This window comes from Anguilla rostrata, chromosome 11 (genome assembly GCF_018555375.3).
Source record: "Anguilla rostrata isolate EN2019 chromosome 11, ASM1855537v3, whole genome shotgun sequence".
Lineage (NCBI taxonomy): Eukaryota > Metazoa > Chordata > Actinopteri > Anguilliformes > Anguillidae > Anguilla > Anguilla rostrata.
In genome coordinates, this window is record NC_057943.1 from 34,519,716 (window position 1) to 34,538,716 (window position 19,001).

The window sequence follows — 19,001 nt, forward strand, 5'->3', positions numbered from 1 at the left end:
TTGAGAAGTATTTATATACTGCGATTGGCTAAACATACGTCTATTACGAGATAACCAATACCAACATACTTTAAAACGAAATAAGGGTCTATACCTTACATTGATAGGAGGATCGGACTGCCCTTTAAGACAGTAAGTTTGTGTGCCCTTTACAGTGGATTCTGAAATTGTGAAGAGCTATGATGCTGGATACGTCCACAATCCCCTCTAAATGTATTTTATACTTATATGTTATAATATGAAACGCAGTTAATAGCGCAAGTGGACAGTGACCGTGTTATTAATTTCCTTAGTGACGTAGCTACAGTTCCAAGCGGACAGCCTACTTGTACATCTTGCAGTAAAGCCGTGATTAATTATTGGCTAAAATATAACCAACGTATACGTACATCCCTGGTTGGTTCATACGATTTTTAAAATAAAACTAATATTTTACGTTTAACGTCTAATGATTCTACAAACTGGTGCGTAGTGTTTCACAGCATTCTTGCTTTCAGACTGGGATATTTCTACTGACCACCACGCAAAATAACCTTGCGCGTGCGCGATCCGCCATTGTGTATTTTGGCGCGCGCATCAACGCAGCCAGGAGGGGAGAGAGAAGCGCGCGGCGCTGAGGGGGAAGCTGCGACGAAGCAGGTCATAGAGATAGAAAATCGTGCGGGTAAGTTGATTTCTTGTCCATCTTGAAATAACCAATAATGGCAAACAAAACACAACGACGCTGATGAATGGAGTTTCCAGTAATGCTCTGACACTTCGCCACAATATTTACCTACATGTTAATTCTTGCTGTATATGGCTTCAGGAAATGTAGCTGGTTAGCTAGCTAGCTACAAGCGATTTGTATGAAGTGACTTAGATGGAAGGTGGAAAGATGGAGGATGACTGACAGCCAAATGGACGAATCGGTGTGCTTAAATACGCTGGACTGCGTTGAAGTGGTCCTGCGCTGACTAATCAGCGACGATGCTGTAGGAGTTATTTCCTGGAAGAATTCTTTTTCGTTACTGCCATGCGTGTTTTACAGCTAGGTAATTTGCACAAAATTACCTTCACTGACAAATTTGACGTGAACGAACTGCGATATAGCATTTAACACTAAATAATCGAGACATGGGTGAATATAGGTTTTCGAGCTGTGGCGGCTGAAATCGGAATGCAGTCTTGCACAAGACCAAAACAGGGCCGAGGTCCGCGTCCCTCAATGCTCCCCCGCGCTCTAACCAGACAGCTAGTTGGCTTGCTAAGTTTTTGGTTTGAAGCCGGGAATGGAACCATATCTAGCCGGCAAGTAACCGAGCTGGAACCCAAAGGGAATGCGTGCACGACGTGCACCATGCACCGATGTAGCTTAGTATACTGTTTTGATCACAATGAAGATCATGTTTTCGTGTGTGCATCTCGGTGATGTTAACCAAGTGCTACCTAAGGATAATTGGCTATTTGGCATTCTAGCTCCCTACACTTCTGGCAGCTGGCAGCTATCACATGTTAGGACATTTTTATTAAGTTATCCAAGTTGTAAAGCCACCAAGCTCTTTTTCGGCGATAAAGTCAATTTCTTACAATTAGACCAGAAACATTATGCACTCTCCTAGCCATCAATGGAAGCTAACTTGAGTAAAAACGTTGAAGTTAGGTTATTGGTTGCCTGTGGCTGCAAGCGGTGAAAACGCAACTGAAAACGATTCGCTAAATATCTCACAACTAACCATTATTGTTTTGCAGTTCTGTTTAGCCAAATTACCACTGAAACCCATATCGCAAACATTGTCACAACCGGAAATGGCTAATGTTATCGTAAGATATTTAATAACTAGTGTCTGTTGTTTTCTGTTACACGTCGTTTAAATGTGAAAAGGCTGCCTTTTCACCATTTGGTGTGAATTTTGGACATGGGTAGAGGTCGAACTGGAAAATAACAATATAATAGGTTTCCGTTTGCTACGTTGTTACTGGTCGTTTCGGCTAGCAAAGCCCATTCATTTGGAAGCCTTATCAGCGCCGAGTGTGGGCACCTTGTTGGGGACCTGTGGAATGCCGGGTCGTGCGCGGCAAAAGGTAGATCGAGGTGCCCTCAAAACAGTAACGCTAGCCTGTTTGACACGGCGATGTGTCGTGTTAAACTAACTTCGTACAAGGATCTGGCCGGCACAGTAAGGAAATGGCTGTCCGTAAGGCCCGTTAACGTGCCAGTGCCTCTAAAAATGAACCCCTTCGCAGGATGTTTTCTTTAAGTGGATTGACTACAATTTTGAAAGTAAACATCCAGCCCTCCTCATAAAGTACCCCTTCTTGTGCTGTGGTTTGTATTGAAGCAGTCAGGTTTTGTGGTCTAAAGAACATATACTTCAGGTAACTCCAAATCAGCTTGTACACCAACTCTTTTCGAGGGTGTACATATGAACATATTTATTTTATAGCACTATAGGGATTTCCTCTCACCTTTCAATTTGCACAAGTTATACTCTTCCAAGGGAAGTGGAAGTTTTTACCTTAAGTACTTGGGTGTTTGGGTCTAGTGTTTTCTCTTTTTGCTGTTTCTTGCCTTGCCTCTGTAAAGCATCTTTGTGACAGTTCTTTGTTAAAAGTGCTGTACAAATTAAATTTAAGGACCCATGTAGTAATATTTCAATCAGAAACTCAATTTGCCTCATGTACAACCTCTGCTGCCATGCCATAACTACTGTCTGCTTTGGAGTTACTTTAATTGTATTTATGTCCCAATGCCAACTATTGTAAAACCTCAAGGTCATCAAATTGTGTATATTTCAAAGATATCCTTCATTACATGCAAAATTGTCTGCTAATCGAATACATGCACTAAAAGTTAAATGATATTTGAAAACCCAAGAAGTGAACTATCCCGTTGTCTTTCTTTAAACGAATGTGGAATATTACCTTTGTAACACAAATGTCTGTTTCTTACGTAACAGGGTACATCATGCCTCACCAGACATTAGAAAACAAAGACAAAGAACAACTCTTTATTCTGCAGGGATTGCATTTTAGGTTGGTGTAAGTTGCTGTACACCGGGGGGAACGGCAGGACTGAAATCCCTGCTATTTGTGAAAAAATCTGATGTATTAAAAACGTTGTGTGTGTGTGTGTCGTAGGGGCGAAGCGAAGGTTCTGCGCTTCTGAGTGGCCAGTGGACGGAGACCGACGCACCGTTTTCACCTTTCGATCACCGTAGCCTTTACCTACCGCCTGGAACGAACCATCGGCTGTGAGTACTGCACACCGGCTGAGTTTCCGCACGCTGGGCACGTGCTCCGTGTGGACGCACCTGTACACGGGCACAGAAACCCTGCTTATTATTGGAGTTTCGGTCATTCGAAAAATGGCCTCACCCAGAGCAGCTCACTGCACAAGTGGCCGAGGTCCTGGGTTTTAGAATGTTCAATGTGTGTATGTTGCAGCAGGCTCGCTGATTGATAGGAGGCTTTTGCTGTAGTGTTATTGTGTGTTCAGGTTTTATGTCCCATACTCTTTTGCCTGGGAAGGCCAGGCACATATACATGTGTGTACAGGTGTAATATTCCTTTAACATGTAAGATGTTTTTTTTGGGGGGGGGGGGGGGTTGGCATTAGCCTCGGATTTACTCTTAATGTGGTGCATCTGATGCTTGTTGTTAAAATCGAGACAGACTTCATGCCACATCACTAATGTAAATAAGTGAGCCGGGATGGAGGCCCGCCTCCATTCCTGCTGGGGGGCGGGGACCAGCGAAGGACCGCCTTCCTCCTGCAGAGGAGGGCGTGTCTCGGCCTGTCCCGACGAGGTCATGCATCCCTCCGCAGAGCAGGAGACGACGATTCGCGGAGACTAGACAGGTGATCTAATCCGGGGCTGTCGAGGAATTCCCAGGCTGGAAATAACCGGACCGCGCTCGTTATCCTAGCGCACGACTGCGCCTGCCTCGACGCAGCCAAATCCCTGCTCTAATGAGCCGGGGGCTGGGTCTGTGGGTCTGTGAGTCTGTGCTAAATGGTCTGCACCCCCCACCCCGGTACAGGAAACTACAGACCTGGAAACCTCACGATGCCCCAGTGACGACTGTAAGGATGAACAAAGAGGGCAGCGTGGCATCTTCTCTTGGTGCATGTAAGAAGTTTCTGGATGATTTTTTTGCACTGAAGCTAGGCTGAATTTTCTTGAACGCTTTAATACTCTCAAATGAGCGTTCGCCCTAAATGGACGTGAAAGAGATTTTTTTTCTGTGTGTTCCTCGAGAACTTTTTGGCTCGTGAACCTGTTGCCACCCATGGCAAATATTGTTAGCATGGATGCATGAGAATACCTGGGAGTGTATGTGCAGTCAGTCTGCTGGCCAAAACGACCTCCCAGGAGCTTCTGACTTGGCCATGTGGCTCATTTGGTAGTCGAACATGTTGCATTGGCGTCTTGGCTGATACTATTTTTAATGATGGGAAAGCATCGTTTCAAGAAGTAAATGCTGTTGTGGGGGGTTTGCTCTGAATTGCACAAAGCAGCTATTAAAGCATCATCTGGTGTTTTATTTACATTTTGAACTTTGAAAGTAACCTCAATATCTCAGTGACTTATAAGGCACTGGGAGGTAATCATGACATACAGTTTTGAGTATGCTAGCTGCAGGTACATTGAATCCCATTGCTTTTGGACACTGGTGATAACAACAACATGTATAGCATTTGTTTTATATTTTACAAAATATAAATCGCACTTTTCTTCAATGACATAAGAGTAAGACAACACAACTAAGTGAAGAAAGGCAAAGTAAATAAATCAATCAAATTTTATTTATACATTGCATTTTCCAAAGGATTTGTCACAGTGCGCTTTACAGTTTGCCCTGGGCTGAACCCCCGTACGGCAAGCCGGAGGCGAGAGTGGCCCGGGGGAAAACTCCCTGACGGACACGTAGGGAGAAACCTGGGGATTCCAGACTCCGTAGGGAGGGCCATCTACCTCTGGAAGGGTTAGGGTGTGGGTTCACCAATAACAATGAAATGCTGGTAATAAATAGAAGGTTAAACGGTTGGTATATTTAAAAGAAGAGCTCACGAGTAAAATTGCATCAGGCATAGGATCAATAAAAGAAAGCAATCAGAAGCCAAAGATAAAGTAAGTTTCAATTTGAGATTTAAAGCTACAAACCAACAACAACAAACAGTTGTCATCTAACAGTGCTACCTTTGTTGGTTATATTGCTCCTGCTGACAAACTGTTTCCTAAAAACTACCCTTTAGTCCTTAAGTGCAACGTCCTGTGCGTCCAACCAGGATATGATATTGTGTGTGTTTGTTTGTTTGTTTTGGGGTAAGGTGTCGTTATAGAAGAGTGCATGTGTGAAACGGGCACCGTTCCCCTGCCTCCTCGTCAGAATGTCTGTGCCCGCTGTGAAGCCCCGCCCCCCCCGTCCCTTCCCCCCCTGTCTGGTGCGCGAGATGGGTGTGGCGCCGTCGCCCGGGAGACGTGGAGCAGCAGGCACCGAGATGGCATAAACACCTGTCTGCCTCTCCCTCCAAACCCCGCGCCCCTGCCTATTTTTATTATTTTTTTTCCTGGATGATTTGCTTAGCAGATGCCTTTCTTCGCAAAGTCACGGCGGCGTCTGGTACATTTTTCGGGGGAGTCTCAGGAAAAGCTGAGGACAACACCATCTGCTCGCTCGTGACTGCACACGACATTTATGGAACCTCCCTGTTCTTGTAAACATCATGCGCCCAGTCATTTTTCTAGCGGTAATTTGATCTGTGTATCCTAGCTCCTTTTGCTGTGTCAGGTTTAAGCCTGTTTGCCTGTAGCTGTGTCAGGTAAAAGCCAGGCTACTTGTATCTGTCAGGTAAAAGCCAGGCTACCTGTATCTGTGTCAGGTAAAAAGCCAGGTTACCTGTAGCTGTGTCAGGTAAAAGCCAGGCTACTTGTATCTGTCAGGTAAAAGCCAGGCTACCTGTATCTGTCAGGTTAAAGCCAGGCTACCTGTGTCTGTGTCAGGTTAAAGCCAGGATACCTGTGTCTGTGTCAGGTTAAAGCCAGGATACCTGTATTTGTGTCATGTTAAAGCCAGGCTACCTGTATCTGTGTCAGGTAAAAGCCAGGCTACCTGTGTCTGTGTCAGGTTAAAGCCAGGCTACCTGTGTCTATGTCAGGTTAAAGCCAGGCTGCCTGTGTCTGTGTCAGGTTAAAGCCAGGCTACCTGTGTCTGTGTCAGGTAAAGCCAGGCTACCTGTAGCTGTGTCAGGTAAAAGCCAGGCTACCTGTATCTGTGTCAGGTAAAAGCCAGGCTACCTGTGTCTGTGTCAGGTAAAAGCCAGGCTACCTGTATCTGTGTCAGGTTAAAGCCAGGCTACATGTAGCTGTGTCAGGTAAAAGCCAGGCTACCTGTGTCTGTGTCAGGTAAAAGCCAGGCTACCTGTATCTGTGTCAGGTTAAAGCCAGGCTACATGTAGCTGTGTCAGGTAAAAGCCAGGCTACCTGTATCTGTGTCAGGTTAAAGCCAGGCTACCTGTATCTGTGTCAGGTTAAAGCCAGGCTACCTGTAGCTGTGTCAGGTTAAAGCCAGGATACCTGTGTCTGTGTCAGGTTAAAGCCAGGATACCTGTATTTGTGTCATGTTAAAGCCAGGCTACCTGTATCTGTGTCAGGTAAAAGCCAGGCTACCTGTGTCTGTGTCAGGTAAAAGCCAGGCTACCTGTGTCTATGTCAGGTTAAAGCCAGGCTACCTGTGTCTGTGTCAGGTTAAAGCCAGGCTACCTGTGTCTGTGTCAGGTAAAAGCCAGGCTACCTGTAGCTGTGTCAGGTAAAAGCCAGGCTACCTGTAGCTGTGTCAGGTAAAAGCCAGGCTACCTGTGTCTGTGTCAGGTAAACGCCAGGCTACCTGTATCTGTGTCAGGTTAAAGCCAGGCTACATGTAGCTGTGTCAGGTAAAAGCCAGGCTACCTGTGTCTGTGTCAGGTAAACGCCAGGCTACCTGTATCTGTGTCAGGTTAAAGCCAGGCTACATGTAGCTGTGTCAGGTAAAAGCCAGGCTACCTGTATCTGTGTCAGGTTAAAGCCAGGCTACCTGTATCTGTGTCAGGTTAAAGCCAGGCTACCTGTATCTGTGTCAGTTTAAAGCCAGGCTACCTGCTGCTGTGTCATGTAAAATGGCCTTTAAATCGCATTAAGTGGGCATGTGTTTCTAAGCACTAGAAGTACTTTGTTGTACGTCGCTCTGGATAAGAGCGTCTGCCAAATGCCTGTAATGTAATGTAATGGTTAAAATTGCACATTCAACAGGTCTCTCACCTTTGGGGAGGGGGGGGGGGAGGTGTGGCTTGTATGCAAATAAGCCCAATCAGCTGGCCACGTTTGCAGTTTGCAGAGGAATGTCCTCATTAGCATAAGATTGCGAACCCGTTGACACACAAAGGACGGTGAGGTTGGTGCAGTTACTGCAGCCCAGGCACTCTCACCTCCTTCAGGGGGCTATCCCCAGTGCCATTCATAGTCCACCCCATATTCCTGCCAGTGAAAGCTCCTCTGGTCATCTTTCACAGTGAAAGCTCCTCTGGTCATCTTTCACAGTGGCCGAACCATTCATGTATTCAGCCACGCAGACGCGTGTCGTCATTTCCCAGGTCCAGGGTGCCTGCAAGAGATTTTCTCACTCGGTTTTTGCTGTAAAAATTTTTTTTTTACAAGATTTGCAATTTAATTCCATTTGAAAGGACAAAACTGTTTGCTTGTTTTTCTTGCCGATTCCGTAGTTACTAAAAAGCATTGATTTACTGCCATTTGCTTAGAAAATGATCAAGGTTCATGACTGTACGTACTGGGACTAATTGTGAGCGAAGAACTACAAAAAAAAGCAGGGCATTCCCATTAACGCCACTAGCTGGCAGTTGTGCTCTCGGTAACAGGTGACCATCAACACAGAACTCACAATTCTTTGATTAACAGCCTTACAGACTGGCATTCGCAACAGTACCTCAAACACTGACCCACTGGCATCTAATGTCTAGATTGATTAACAGTTACGAGGCAAACAACTCAAAACTGGCACTGGCTCTATGCCTAGATGAGTAATTTTATACTTCTGGAGTAAACTTTGCGTATAGCCAAAAAACAAAATCTTTTTTTGACAAGTTGCAGCCCTGTGCAGTTTATACCAACTGTCTGGGCTAGTTTATGTGTTAGCCAAATTAGCCTGAAAAGGATGTTTTTTTTTCTGTTTTCCATTGATGGTGAAGTTGGTCAAACGCTACGTTCTGCAAATGCAGCTCTGTGGCAGCCTTCTGTTGTCAAAACTGCTCTGATCGCATTCGCAAAATAGCAGTTTTGGCAGCCATGCTGGGATCCGGACCTGGATTCATGCTACTTATGGGCTGCCAGTTTCTGTAACGTAAGAAAAACATGTAAAAATAAATAAATAAATTAAGAGCCTTGTATCTCCACAAAGGCTACATTTCAGAGAATGATATAGTTTAGTTGAGTAGTGTTTTGTGTAAACCTTTAGTCACAGAGCCATGAAATACTGACAGTATACTATGTACAGTGCAAGTTTTGTTTATGTATCCAACTCAATATTGACCAGTGGAGACGCATTGCAAGATTATTATTTTTTGAATCCGGCATGTAGGCCTAGTTTAAATGTCAGTAAAATAAGGTATTCCAGTCAGAAGGCTAACGGGGGCGGGGAGGGGAGGGGAGGGGTCCAGCAGTGGCAGCATCAGCCTTCTGTGTTACTGTCAGGGCAGGACGGGACAGGGCATCAGTGTGCTCAAACACAGGCTGATGCCCACACGGGCTCTCTCTTCCCCATTCGTTAAACTTTGACTTTGGGAGGGGAAGAATGTGACCCTCGGAGACCGCAGTAAAAGTGCCGTAACTCAAGCGCGGGGGAGGGGAGCGAATCCTGGGGGGGGTGGGCCGAGGATCGACCGCCGCGCCGCCGCCGTCTCCGCACGTAGCTCACGCCCGAGCACGTTTCACATCTCCCGGATCCCAGTGTTTGCGTTGCCTGGCAGGGGTCAGGGACGCCATCTGAGGGGCCGCTCCGGTACCCTCTGACACCACATCCCCCCCCGGGGGGGGTGGGGTGGAGCCCGTGCAGCGCTGTCCGTCAGCTTTTACTTTCCCCCAGAATTTACGCTCTTCTCCCCCCCCCCTGCCCCCGTAAATCTGCCACACTAAATTCGTCAGATGACCTCCCACGGACATGGCTAAATATTTGCGGGGATTTTTGCTTTTGAGCTGAGGAAAGTAGGATTTCTGGGCCATTTCCTTTCACGGTTTTGGGCGCCTTTTGTTTTCTCGAAGGTTGGTGGTTTTTTAAAATGTGTTTGTTGAAGGTGTCAACAGTGGCGTGATTTACTCTGTGGGAAAATGAACTGGGCTTGGGTTTAATGCACGTGCGCCTTTGGAATCCCAGGAATGGTTTATCGTTTTTTACGTGTGTTTTTTTTGTGGTGAGTTGGTTGATGAAGGGATAGTTCACGTTCTCTTTTGGCAGGCCATCTAAAACTTCTGTGAATATCTAAAATATCCCTCCGTCCACTCAAGAACCGTCTGGGCCAATTGGACACACAAAAACTGAAATGATGTCTGTGTTAGGCAAACCATCCATTTTTTTATAAAGTTGAAATTTGAAAACGCGTGTTTTCTTTGCCTTGCTTTCAGAGTGAGTGTGGGTTATCCCTCCGTCCACCAGAGGGCGCCTCTCCAAATAGTTTAGCGGAGCATTCGCAGCCATGGGAAAGAAGAGCCAGCCTCGCGCCGACAACGACAAGTCGTCATCAGAAGAGGAGGAGTACGTGGTGGAGAAGGTGCTGGACAGGAGGATGGTCAAGGGCCGAGTGGAGTACTTCCTCAAGTGGAAAGGCTTTTCAGAGTAAGAGTTTAACTCCCATTTTTATAATTGCAGCGTAGCTCTGAAGCTTTAGGTAGGGAAGCATTCTGTTAATTTTTGTGCATTTATTGAGTGACAAGTCAAAGCACAAGCTTTCTTTTTTCAATTTCTACCTAAAATAACGTAAAATGAAGTTTGCTTAAAAATAATCTTAGAAATGACTTTCTTCAAAATGGTCTCCCTTGGCTTTAATCACAATCAGTCAAATTTCTGGTTAGTCTATCCAATAATTGGATAAAGTCTATCCATTTATTTTGCAAAGTAGGAGGGAGGTCATTAAATTGATTGAAATCTCGTCTATTTTAAGGTTGTTTTTTTTTTTTTAAACCACACGTAGTCTAATGACTATAGCGTGTATTGCCAGGCACTAAAGTTGCAAGAAATATGGCAAAGAAGTAGGAGCGTGTCTTAGATGTGTGGAGCCAAGTAAATATATTGTGGCAAGGTTATTCCCAGCGTGATTTCCAGGTGCAGTGTTTAGTTCACACTCAGAAGGGTCACCTTTTCCCAGTCTTTCTTGGTCCAGTGTTGATGGTGCTTGGCCCACAGAAAAAAACTTTAGTGCCTATTTTACTTGCACTACAGGCTAAAGGTATTAGGCCACCTGTGGTGAAAAAAAAGATAATATTTCAGTCAATTTTGACAGTAAGAGCTGGTATATTACTCCAGGGCTAGCATGGCTTCCCGGTGCCTTACCCAAGCGCAGAGTATGCTACCCTGGCCATCTTGACTCTGGTGGAAAACAGTCAGGAAATTGTTCTTTGCCTTGACTCCACTTTCTTGGGGTGACCTTTGTGACCTTTCTGTTGCTGTTTCCAGTAAGCACAACACCTGGGAGCCGGAGAAGAACCTGGACTGCCCCGAGCTCATCGCAGAGTTCATGAAGACCTACAAGAAGGGCAGCAGCCCCCCCACCGGCGCCCGCCCCCCCAGCTCCACCGCCACAGGGGGGCGCTCCAAGGACGCCACCAGCGCCAAGAGGAAAAACTCCACCGAGGAAGAGGACGATGAAGAGGAAGGAGGCAGCAAGGCCAAGAGGAAGAAGGAGGTGGGCTTTGTGTGAGAGTGCATGAGCATGTGTGAGTGAATGTTTGTGAACAGGCATGTTTTTCTAAGAATTAGTATATTTAATGTACGTTCTCCTCTAAGGGTGAATGAGTTTAATGTAAGTTCTCTAAGGGTGAATGAGTTTAATGTAAGTTCACTAAGGATGAGTGAGTTTAATGTAAGTTCTTCTCTAAGGATGAGTGAGTTTAATGCAAGTTCTCCTCTAAGGATGAGTGAGTTTAATGTAAGTTCTCTAAGGATGAGTGAGTTTAATGTAAATTCTTCTCTAAGCATGAGTGAGTTTAATGTAAGTTCTCCTCTAAGGATGAGTGAGTTTAATGTAAGTTCTCTAAGGATGAGTGAGTTTAATGTAAGTTCTCTAAGGATGAGTGAGTTTAATGTACATTCTTCTCTAAGCATGAGTGAGTTTAATGTAAGTTCTCTAAGGATGAGTGAGTTTAATGTAAGTTCTATAAGGATGAGTGAGTTTAATGTAAGTTCTCCTCTAAGGATGACTGAGTTTAATGTAAGTTCTCCTCTAAGGATGAGTGAGTTTAATGTAAGCTCTTCTCTAAGGATGAGTGAGTTTAATGTAAGCTCTTCTCTAAGGATGAGTGAGTTTAATGTAAGTTCTCCTCTAAGGATGAGTGAGTTTAATGTAAGTTCTCTAAGGATGAGTGAGTTTAATGTAAGTTCTCTAAGGATGAGTGAGTTTAATGTACATTCTTCTCTAAGCATGAGTGAGTTTAATGTAAGTTCTCTAAGGATGAGTGAGTTTAATGTAAGTTCTATAAGGATGAGTGAGTTTAATGTAAGTTCTCCTCTAAGGATGAGTGAGTTTAATGTACATTCTTCTCTAAGCATGAGTGAGTTTAATGTAAGTTCTCTAAGGATGAGTGAGTTTAATGTAAGTTCTATAAGGATGAGTGAGTTTAATGTAAGTTCTCCTCTAAGGATGAGTGAGTTTAATGTAAGTTCTTCTCTAAGGATGAGTGAGTTTAATGTAAGTTCTTCTCTAAGGATGAGTGAGTTTAATTTAAGCTCTTCTCTAAGGATGAGTGAGTTTAATGTAAGTTCTTCTCTAAGGATGAGTGAGTTTAATGTAAGTTCTCTAAGGATGAGTGAGTTTAATGTAAGTTCTCCTCTAAGGATGAGTGAGTTTAATGTAAGTTCTTCTCTAAGGTTGAGTGAGTTTAATGTAAGCTCTTCTCTAAGGATGAGTGAGTTTAATGTAAGTTCTCTATGGATGAGTGAGTTTAATGTAAGCTCTTCTCTAAGGATGAGTGAGTTTAATGTAAGTTCTCTATGTGAGAGCCTGGAAGTGAGTTTAATGTAAGTTCTTCTCTAAGGATGAGTGAGTTTAATGTAAGTTCTCCTCTAAGGATGAGTGAGTTTAATGCAAGTTCTCCTCTAAGGATGACTGAGTTTAATGTAAGTTCTCCTCTAAGGATGAGTGAGTTTAATGTAAGCTCTTCTCTAAGGATGAGTGAGTTTAATGTAAGCTCTTCTCTAAGGATGAGTGAGTTTAATGTAAGCTCTTCTCTAAGGATGAGTGAGTTTAATGTAAGTTCTCTAAGGATGAGTGAGTTTAATGTAAGTTCTTCTCTAAGGATGAGTGAGTTTAATGTAAGTTCTCTAAGGATGAGTGAGTTTAATGTAAGTTCTCTAAGGATGAGTGAGTTTAATGTAAGTTCTCTAAGGATGAGTGAGTTTAATGTAAGCTCTTCTCTAAGGATGAGTGAGTTTAATGTAAGTTCTTCTCTAAGGATGAGTGAGTTTAATGTAAGTTCTTCTCTAAGGATGAGTGAGTTTAATGTAAGTTCTTCTCTAAGGATGAGTGAGTTTAATGTAAGTTCTCCTCTAAGGATGAGTGAGTTTAATGTAAGTTCTTCTAAGGATGAGTGAGTTTAATGTAAGTTCTTCTCTAAGGATGAGTGAGTTTAATGTAAGTTCTTCTAAGGATGAGTGAGTTTAATGTAAGTTCTCCTAAGGATGAGTGAGTTTAATGTAAGTTCTTCTCTAAGGATGAGTGAGTTTAATGTAAGCTCTTCTCTAAGGATGAGTGAGTTTAATGCAAGTTCTTCTCTAAGGATGAGTGAGTTTAATGTAAGTTCTCCTCTAAGGATGAGTGAGTTTAATGTAAGTTCTCCTCTAAGGATGAGTGAGTTTAATGTAAGCTCTTCTCTAAGGATGAGTGAGTTTAATGTAAGCTCTTCTCTAAGGATGAGTGAGTTTAATGTAAGCTCTTCTCTAAGGATGAGTGAGTTTAATGTAAGCTCTTCTCTAAGGATGAGTGAGTTTAATGTAAGCTCTTCTCTAAGGATGAGTGAGTTTAATGTAAGTTCTTCTCTAAGGATGAGTGAGTTTAATGTAAGTTCTCTCTAAGGATGAGTGAGTTTAATGTGCTTCAAGATGATGAGTAATTTCTCTAAGGATGAGTGAGTTTAATGTAAGCTCTTCTCTAAGGATGAGTGAGTTTAATGTAAGTTCTTCTCTAAGGATGAGTGAGTTTAATGTAAGCTCTTCTCTAAGGATGAGTGAGTTTAATGTAAGCTCTTCTCTAAGGATGAGTGAGTTTAATGTAAGCTCTTCTCTAAGGATGAGTGAGTTTAATGTAAGTTCTCTATGGATGAGTGAGTTTAATGTAAGTTCTTCTCTAAGGATGAGTGAGTTTAATGTAAGTTCTCTAAGGATGAGTGAGTTTAATGTAAGCTCTTCTCTAAGGATGAGTGAGTTTAATGTAAGTTCTCTCTAAGGATGCAGTAGAGTTTAATGTAGCTCTTCTCTAAGATGACATTTAATCGCACGGCTTGAAGGGACTCACAGGAGAAGATCTTGGGCTACGGACTCCTGGGACTATGTTTCTCATGAAATGGTGAGTCCTCATTGGTCAGAGACAAACCTAGTAACCTACCAATCTGACTGAATTAAACTCTTCTGTAAGGATGAGTGGGCTAATATTCCTCCATAGCAATGTGAAAGACTGATATCAAATTAGAGGAATTGCCTGGTTGCAGTTGTTGCTGCTAAAGGTGGTGCAGCCAGTTAAGTTTTAGTTGGTAGTTACTTTTTTTTACATTTTTTTAATGTGTTTCATGTTTACTCCAGTTCCCTTTGTCTAATATTACATTTTTATCTAAAGATCTGAACAAGTGCTATAATAGAGGAACTCAGGAACGGGGCGAATACATTTTCACGACGCTGTGTGTGTGCGTGTGTGTGTTCGCGTGTGCGTGTGCGTGTGCGTGTGCGCGCGCGTGTGCGCATTACATTACATTACATTACAGGCATTTAGCAGACGCTCTTATCCAGAGCGACTTACACAACTTTTTACATAGCATTTTACATTGTATCCATTTATACAGCTGGATATATACTGAAGCAATGCAGGTTAAGTACCTTGCTCAAGGGTACAACGGCAGTGTCCTTACCCGGGAATCGAACCTGCGACCTTTCGGTTACAAGCCCAGTTCCTTACCCACTGTGCTACACTCCGCCCTCCGTGAGACACACACGCATGTTGTTGGTATACACGTGTGAGACCCTTACACTTTGCAGTTGCTGAGTTCCCCATTAGCTGGCGAAGTCTGACGTGCTCTCTCTGCTCCGCAGGAAGGACTCTGACGAGGCGGACCTGGTGCTGGCGAAGGAGGCCAATCAGAAGTGTCCGCAGATCGTCATCGCCTTCTACGAGGAGCGCCTCACCTGGCACGAAGACGGAGAGAAGAAGGAGAAGGGCACCGTGAGCGTGTGAGCGGCGGAGCGCTGCGAGGGCGGGGCCAGGGCAGGGTGGGCGGGGCCGAGCCGGGGCAGGCGGAGGCGGAGCCGGGGCGGGGCACAGGGAAGAAGGGGAGGGGCTGGCGGCCCGTTGAAATGTCCCCGCCCTGCCGGCTCAACTTGGAGAACGGACCCTTGCGAAAACTTCACTTCCTGCTTCCTGTCCCTTTCTGAAAACGCATACCAACCAACCAGCTGTGGAAGGCACCGCCTACTTCACGACACCCCCCTCCGTGTCCCGCCCCTCAGTACCCCCATCCCCCCCCCCCCAGTCCTGCCCCGCCCCACCACTGCCCACCCTTGTACAGCCAAATCTCAGAAGTCACCTTCCTGGGCCCACTTTTAATAAGAAACTGAAACAAAATGGAAGAGGAGGAGGAGAGACTGGGGGGTTGGACTCAGTGGAGGGGGTGGAGTGAGACGGACGTTACTTATGTTTTTTTTTTTAAATATTGTTTTGTCTTCTGTGCTTTTGTGGTAAACACATGAGTAGCACTAGGTTTTTAAAGTGCTTCGGTTTTTATGTTCAACTATTTCCTGAGTGTGCGCGGGCGTAGAGACCCCTACCCAGGGTGATTTACACCCGTTCTGTCAGCCAGCCAGCCAATCAATCATGCAGAAAGGGATTGGAGAGCTGTTCTGATTGGGCGGATTGGGTTTGTCCCTGTAGAGGAAAGTTTCATTTGGCTAGGAAAAGGAAAAGATTGATTTGGGTGAGGATCACAGCTGCAAGCCTAAAAATGATCATGCAGAACTTTTTTTAATGCATGCCGGTTTATTGTACTCCTGTTGTTTTTATTTTAATTTTTTATTATTGTGATTTGATTTATCGAAAAACGGCGACGAGCGAAGCGTTCATTTCCCCTTCTTTCGGGACGCCGCAGGCGGGCCCGCGCACGTGAGGGTCGGGTCGGGTCTCGCCCCGCACAGGTGTGCGGGAGCCGAAGCAGCCGCACGTCCTGCGGTCGTAACGAGCGAGGGCGTTCTCTCACGACGAAGGTCTCCGGTAGAACGCATGAATGTTCCCCCTAACGATGATTTAAATAAAGTCTGTTTTTCTGTGTTACAGTACGGATAGCGACACGCCGCGCGAGTCCCAGGCACTTCTGTTACTCTCCCAAAATGGCCGCCGCGTTTGGTCTCACGCGACTCTCCTCCGCCTTCGGGGGGCGCTTTCTCTTTCCGAAACCGAGTCACGTCGCAACGAGTGAATCAGGGTACACCTTTTATAAGAACGAGTCTTTTATTTAGTCTTTAATTTGTTTTTGTTTTTAAAAAATCTCCTCAAAGGATGCCGCCTTAATCAGTAACACCACCCCCCCCCACCCCCACCCCACTCCTTGCAAAGCTATGGTATTACACCTTCACCCTTCCCAACGCCGCTCGGCTCCACCCTCACCCCCCACACTCTGGTCGTTATTGAAAGCTGAACTGTTTGTTTTTTTAAATAGCAATGTCAGTTATGAACCTCGGTTTAAAAAAAAAAAAAAAAAAAAACCCTGCAGTTCACGAGCATGTCAGGCACCCTCAATGCACTGGTCTCTGTATGTTCTGGTTTAGGATACACTGTATTTGGCCTGACTGCGAAGAGCAGGGTAGAGCAGTACTTCTTTTTTTTTTTTTTTTTTTTACACCCTTAATTTAACATTTTTCTAAAGCAGAACGACACTTTACCCGCAGGGGTGTTCGGTCTTCCAGAAAAGGTAGATCTCCTCCGAGCCCGACTGAGAATCTCTCGTTTCAGCACAGACCTGCCCACCGCCCAAAAGTGTGCGTTTCTAGGTCCGCACGCACCGGTACTGCACCCTGAGAACCGGATGGGAACAGAGAGAGATCGAATGGGTTAATGCCCAAAATGGTGTTCGCTAAATAGAAGATGCATACCTGTCGAGGGTGGTTGCTGTGGTATCTGAGGAAGACTGCGCAGACATTCCAACTGGTGCAGCATTCACCCGTTCGAACAATTTGTGCAGGACAAGGGAAGCGTAGCTAGAAGCCTTAGCCACGCTGCGCTGACCAATTACAGACGAGAGCCGGGAGGTGAAAGCCCAATGCCTTGCTGTTTGGTTGCATATAACCACAACAGCATTTTCATTATTGGAGCCGTCTACAGTTTACACAGCTCCCAGGTTTGCACCTACACTGCACTTATCTAGCTCAACCCTCTGCACGGTGTGCTCTGAATTCTGGTTAACAGCTGAGACGATTTTCAGATTTTTGATTGGATCATAATTAGTACCCTCTTGCTCGGTTCCATCAGCTGTTACCCATATGGGTTGTGAAAATTATGTACACTACGACAATTTCACGTCGTAGGAAACAAACTCCCCAAATAGTGGACATCAGTGAATAAAAGTTGTCCATTTTAAATATGTGCGTGGATATATAATCTATTTTATTTCGTTTTTTTTTTTACCTCTTAAAGAAAATTAAAAGATGGCTTAGACTTTTTTTTTTATCCCCTGAAACTGATACAAGTAAAAAAGTATTTATCGTGAGCAGACTCTGCTGTTTGTGTGATTTTCATGTTGTGTTTCTTAGTCCCGACCCTAGGTGTTTCCCTGGTGTGGGCAGGTCTGTGTACTCCAGCCCATCGGAATGGTTACCGGGGAAACAGCGGCCGGCTCTGCTCGGCCGCGGGCGGGGCAAAGCGGGAAAGGTAAATGTTCGTGAACGTTCTTTATTTGGAGGTGGGGTAAACTGAGTGTATGCATCGTGCCACACATCCTCCAACCACCCACCATTATGACTGCCCCCCCCCCCCCAGATCTCATTCCCTCACTCTCCCTCTCTGTCTCTCTCTCCATGGCACAAACACAGGGTTTTAGAAATTTACCAGTGGCTGCCTGTAAAAAAACCAGGTATCTGCGCATTGGTGACCCCAAACTGTAAATCTTTACTGTAAATCTTTTATTTTATTTTTTTTCTTGGGTAGTACACCCCTCTCGCACCTCCCACCCCCCTCAACACCTCTAATAAACAATTATTCTTTTTCTAAAACTTTTATTCAATATGCGTGTTTTCCAGATGTGCTGCGATAAAGTGTATGTCACCATATTGTTGGGAGAGCGCTCTGCGCTTTCAATTTTGTATGTCTTGTAAGAAATTGTAGTAAACCTAGTTTTGAACATTCTGAACAACTTGTCTTTTTTTTGTCGTGGACCTGTTGAGTTGAGTGAAATGGGACGTGACTATAATTGTGACTAGGAGGGACGCAGTCATGTGACACAAACAGTGGTTCTGAAATTAGGCCCCAACACGCATCCCTGTGAATGCTGCTTTTCATTCCAGCCCTAGTTGCAGCCCCCTAAATTACAACGAGCTGTTAAAATTGTTTCGCACATCTTACGAAGAACGTCTGTTAGGCCTGTAATACATCTCCCATATTCTCAACCCTTTTAATCAGTAAAAACAACTGATGGGTTCCTTGTGCTATGCTGTATGACTGTGCTAATGGCTAATGATTCCTGTAGAACTAGAATTAGTTTTTTTATTACAATTTACAAATACAGTTAGCCTTTTAGCTGGTGCTTTTAACCAAAGTAACTGGCAAATGTCTGTTTCGCATGGTGCAAACATCGCGAGACAACGACATGGGAACAGCTACAATCATAAGTGGCACCCCCAAGGTTCTTGTCCCAAGACTCGCAAGATAAACATGTCTCCGCTACATCACCACCAGCAACACAGGGGGCGCTATGTCAGTGTTCGCCCGCCCCCATTCCGCTTTGCCCGGTGTTCTGATATTTTAAATCGTTTGGTTTAGCTGTTTGTGTCTGTCCACAGAGCTGTATAACAGCAGTGGTGTCTCTTCAAAGGCATTTTTGAAAGGAATGTGGTCACTCAACTACTGTCTTGTTGGTTTTCGCCGTTTAAACTAATGGATTAGTGACCGCTGTAAAAGTGCTGTTTGTAAGCGTGAAATATGGTAGATGGGGAAACCCCCGTTTAAGGTGGAAACGGTTCTGATAATGTGTTAATTGTTTTTCCGCGGTCGATAAGCTTACTTTAAAAAAACGGGCGGAAGATTCATTTTATTATCCGTGTCACGGACAGCACAGCCACGCGGCATAATTGTGAACCAGAGAGAATTTATATTGCTGCACGTCCACAGTCTGTCCTTTAATGGCCAAATCATAACTAAATCGGGGTGCGTCATTAAAAGCATCTTTGCTGGCACTGATTCGCTTTATAGATAGCTTACCCACTTTGTGTCTGTACGATGTCAAAACCAATCACCGCACTGTTCAGCCCTAATTCATCAGAAGGCTGTTAGACGCAAAAAAAATACCAAC

At 44.6% G+C, this 19,001-nt stretch overlaps 1 protein-coding gene across 1 annotated transcript; it reads left to right on the plus strand.

Moving 5' to 3' along the window:
- The first annotated feature begins 160 nt into the window (after positions 1 to 160).
- LOC135235079 (chromobox protein homolog 5-like) lies at positions 161 to 17,846 on the plus strand. The gene is made up of 6 exons (XM_064300275.1): positions 161 to 664; positions 3,121 to 3,233; positions 9,654 to 9,864; positions 10,702 to 10,939; positions 13,746 to 13,804; positions 14,542 to 17,846. Exons 3-6 carry the CDS (start codon positions 9,725 to 9,727, stop codon positions 14,681 to 14,683), a joined length of 579 nt encoding a protein of 192 aa, XP_064156345.1. The 5' UTR covers positions 161 to 664; positions 3,121 to 3,233; positions 9,654 to 9,724; the 3' UTR covers positions 14,684 to 17,846.
- Positions 17,847 to 19,001: the final 1,155 nt, after the last annotated feature.

What these genes read in the sequence shown, in the direction of transcription:
- LOC135235079 (XM_064300275.1), top strand. Translation starts at nt 9,725, where the DNA reads ATGGGAAAGAAGAGCCAGCCTCGCGCCGACAACGACAAGTCGTCATCA. An exon ending in AAGTGGAAAGGCTTTTCAGA is followed by an intron (nt 9,865 to 10,701) that starts GTAAGAGTTTAA and finishes TGCTGTTTCCAG; the next exon opens with TAAGCACAACACCTGGGAGC. An exon ending in ACTATGTTTCTCATGAAATG is followed by an intron (nt 13,805 to 14,541) that starts GTGAGTCCTCAT and finishes TCTGCTCCGCAG; the next exon opens with GAAGGACTCTGACGAGGCGG.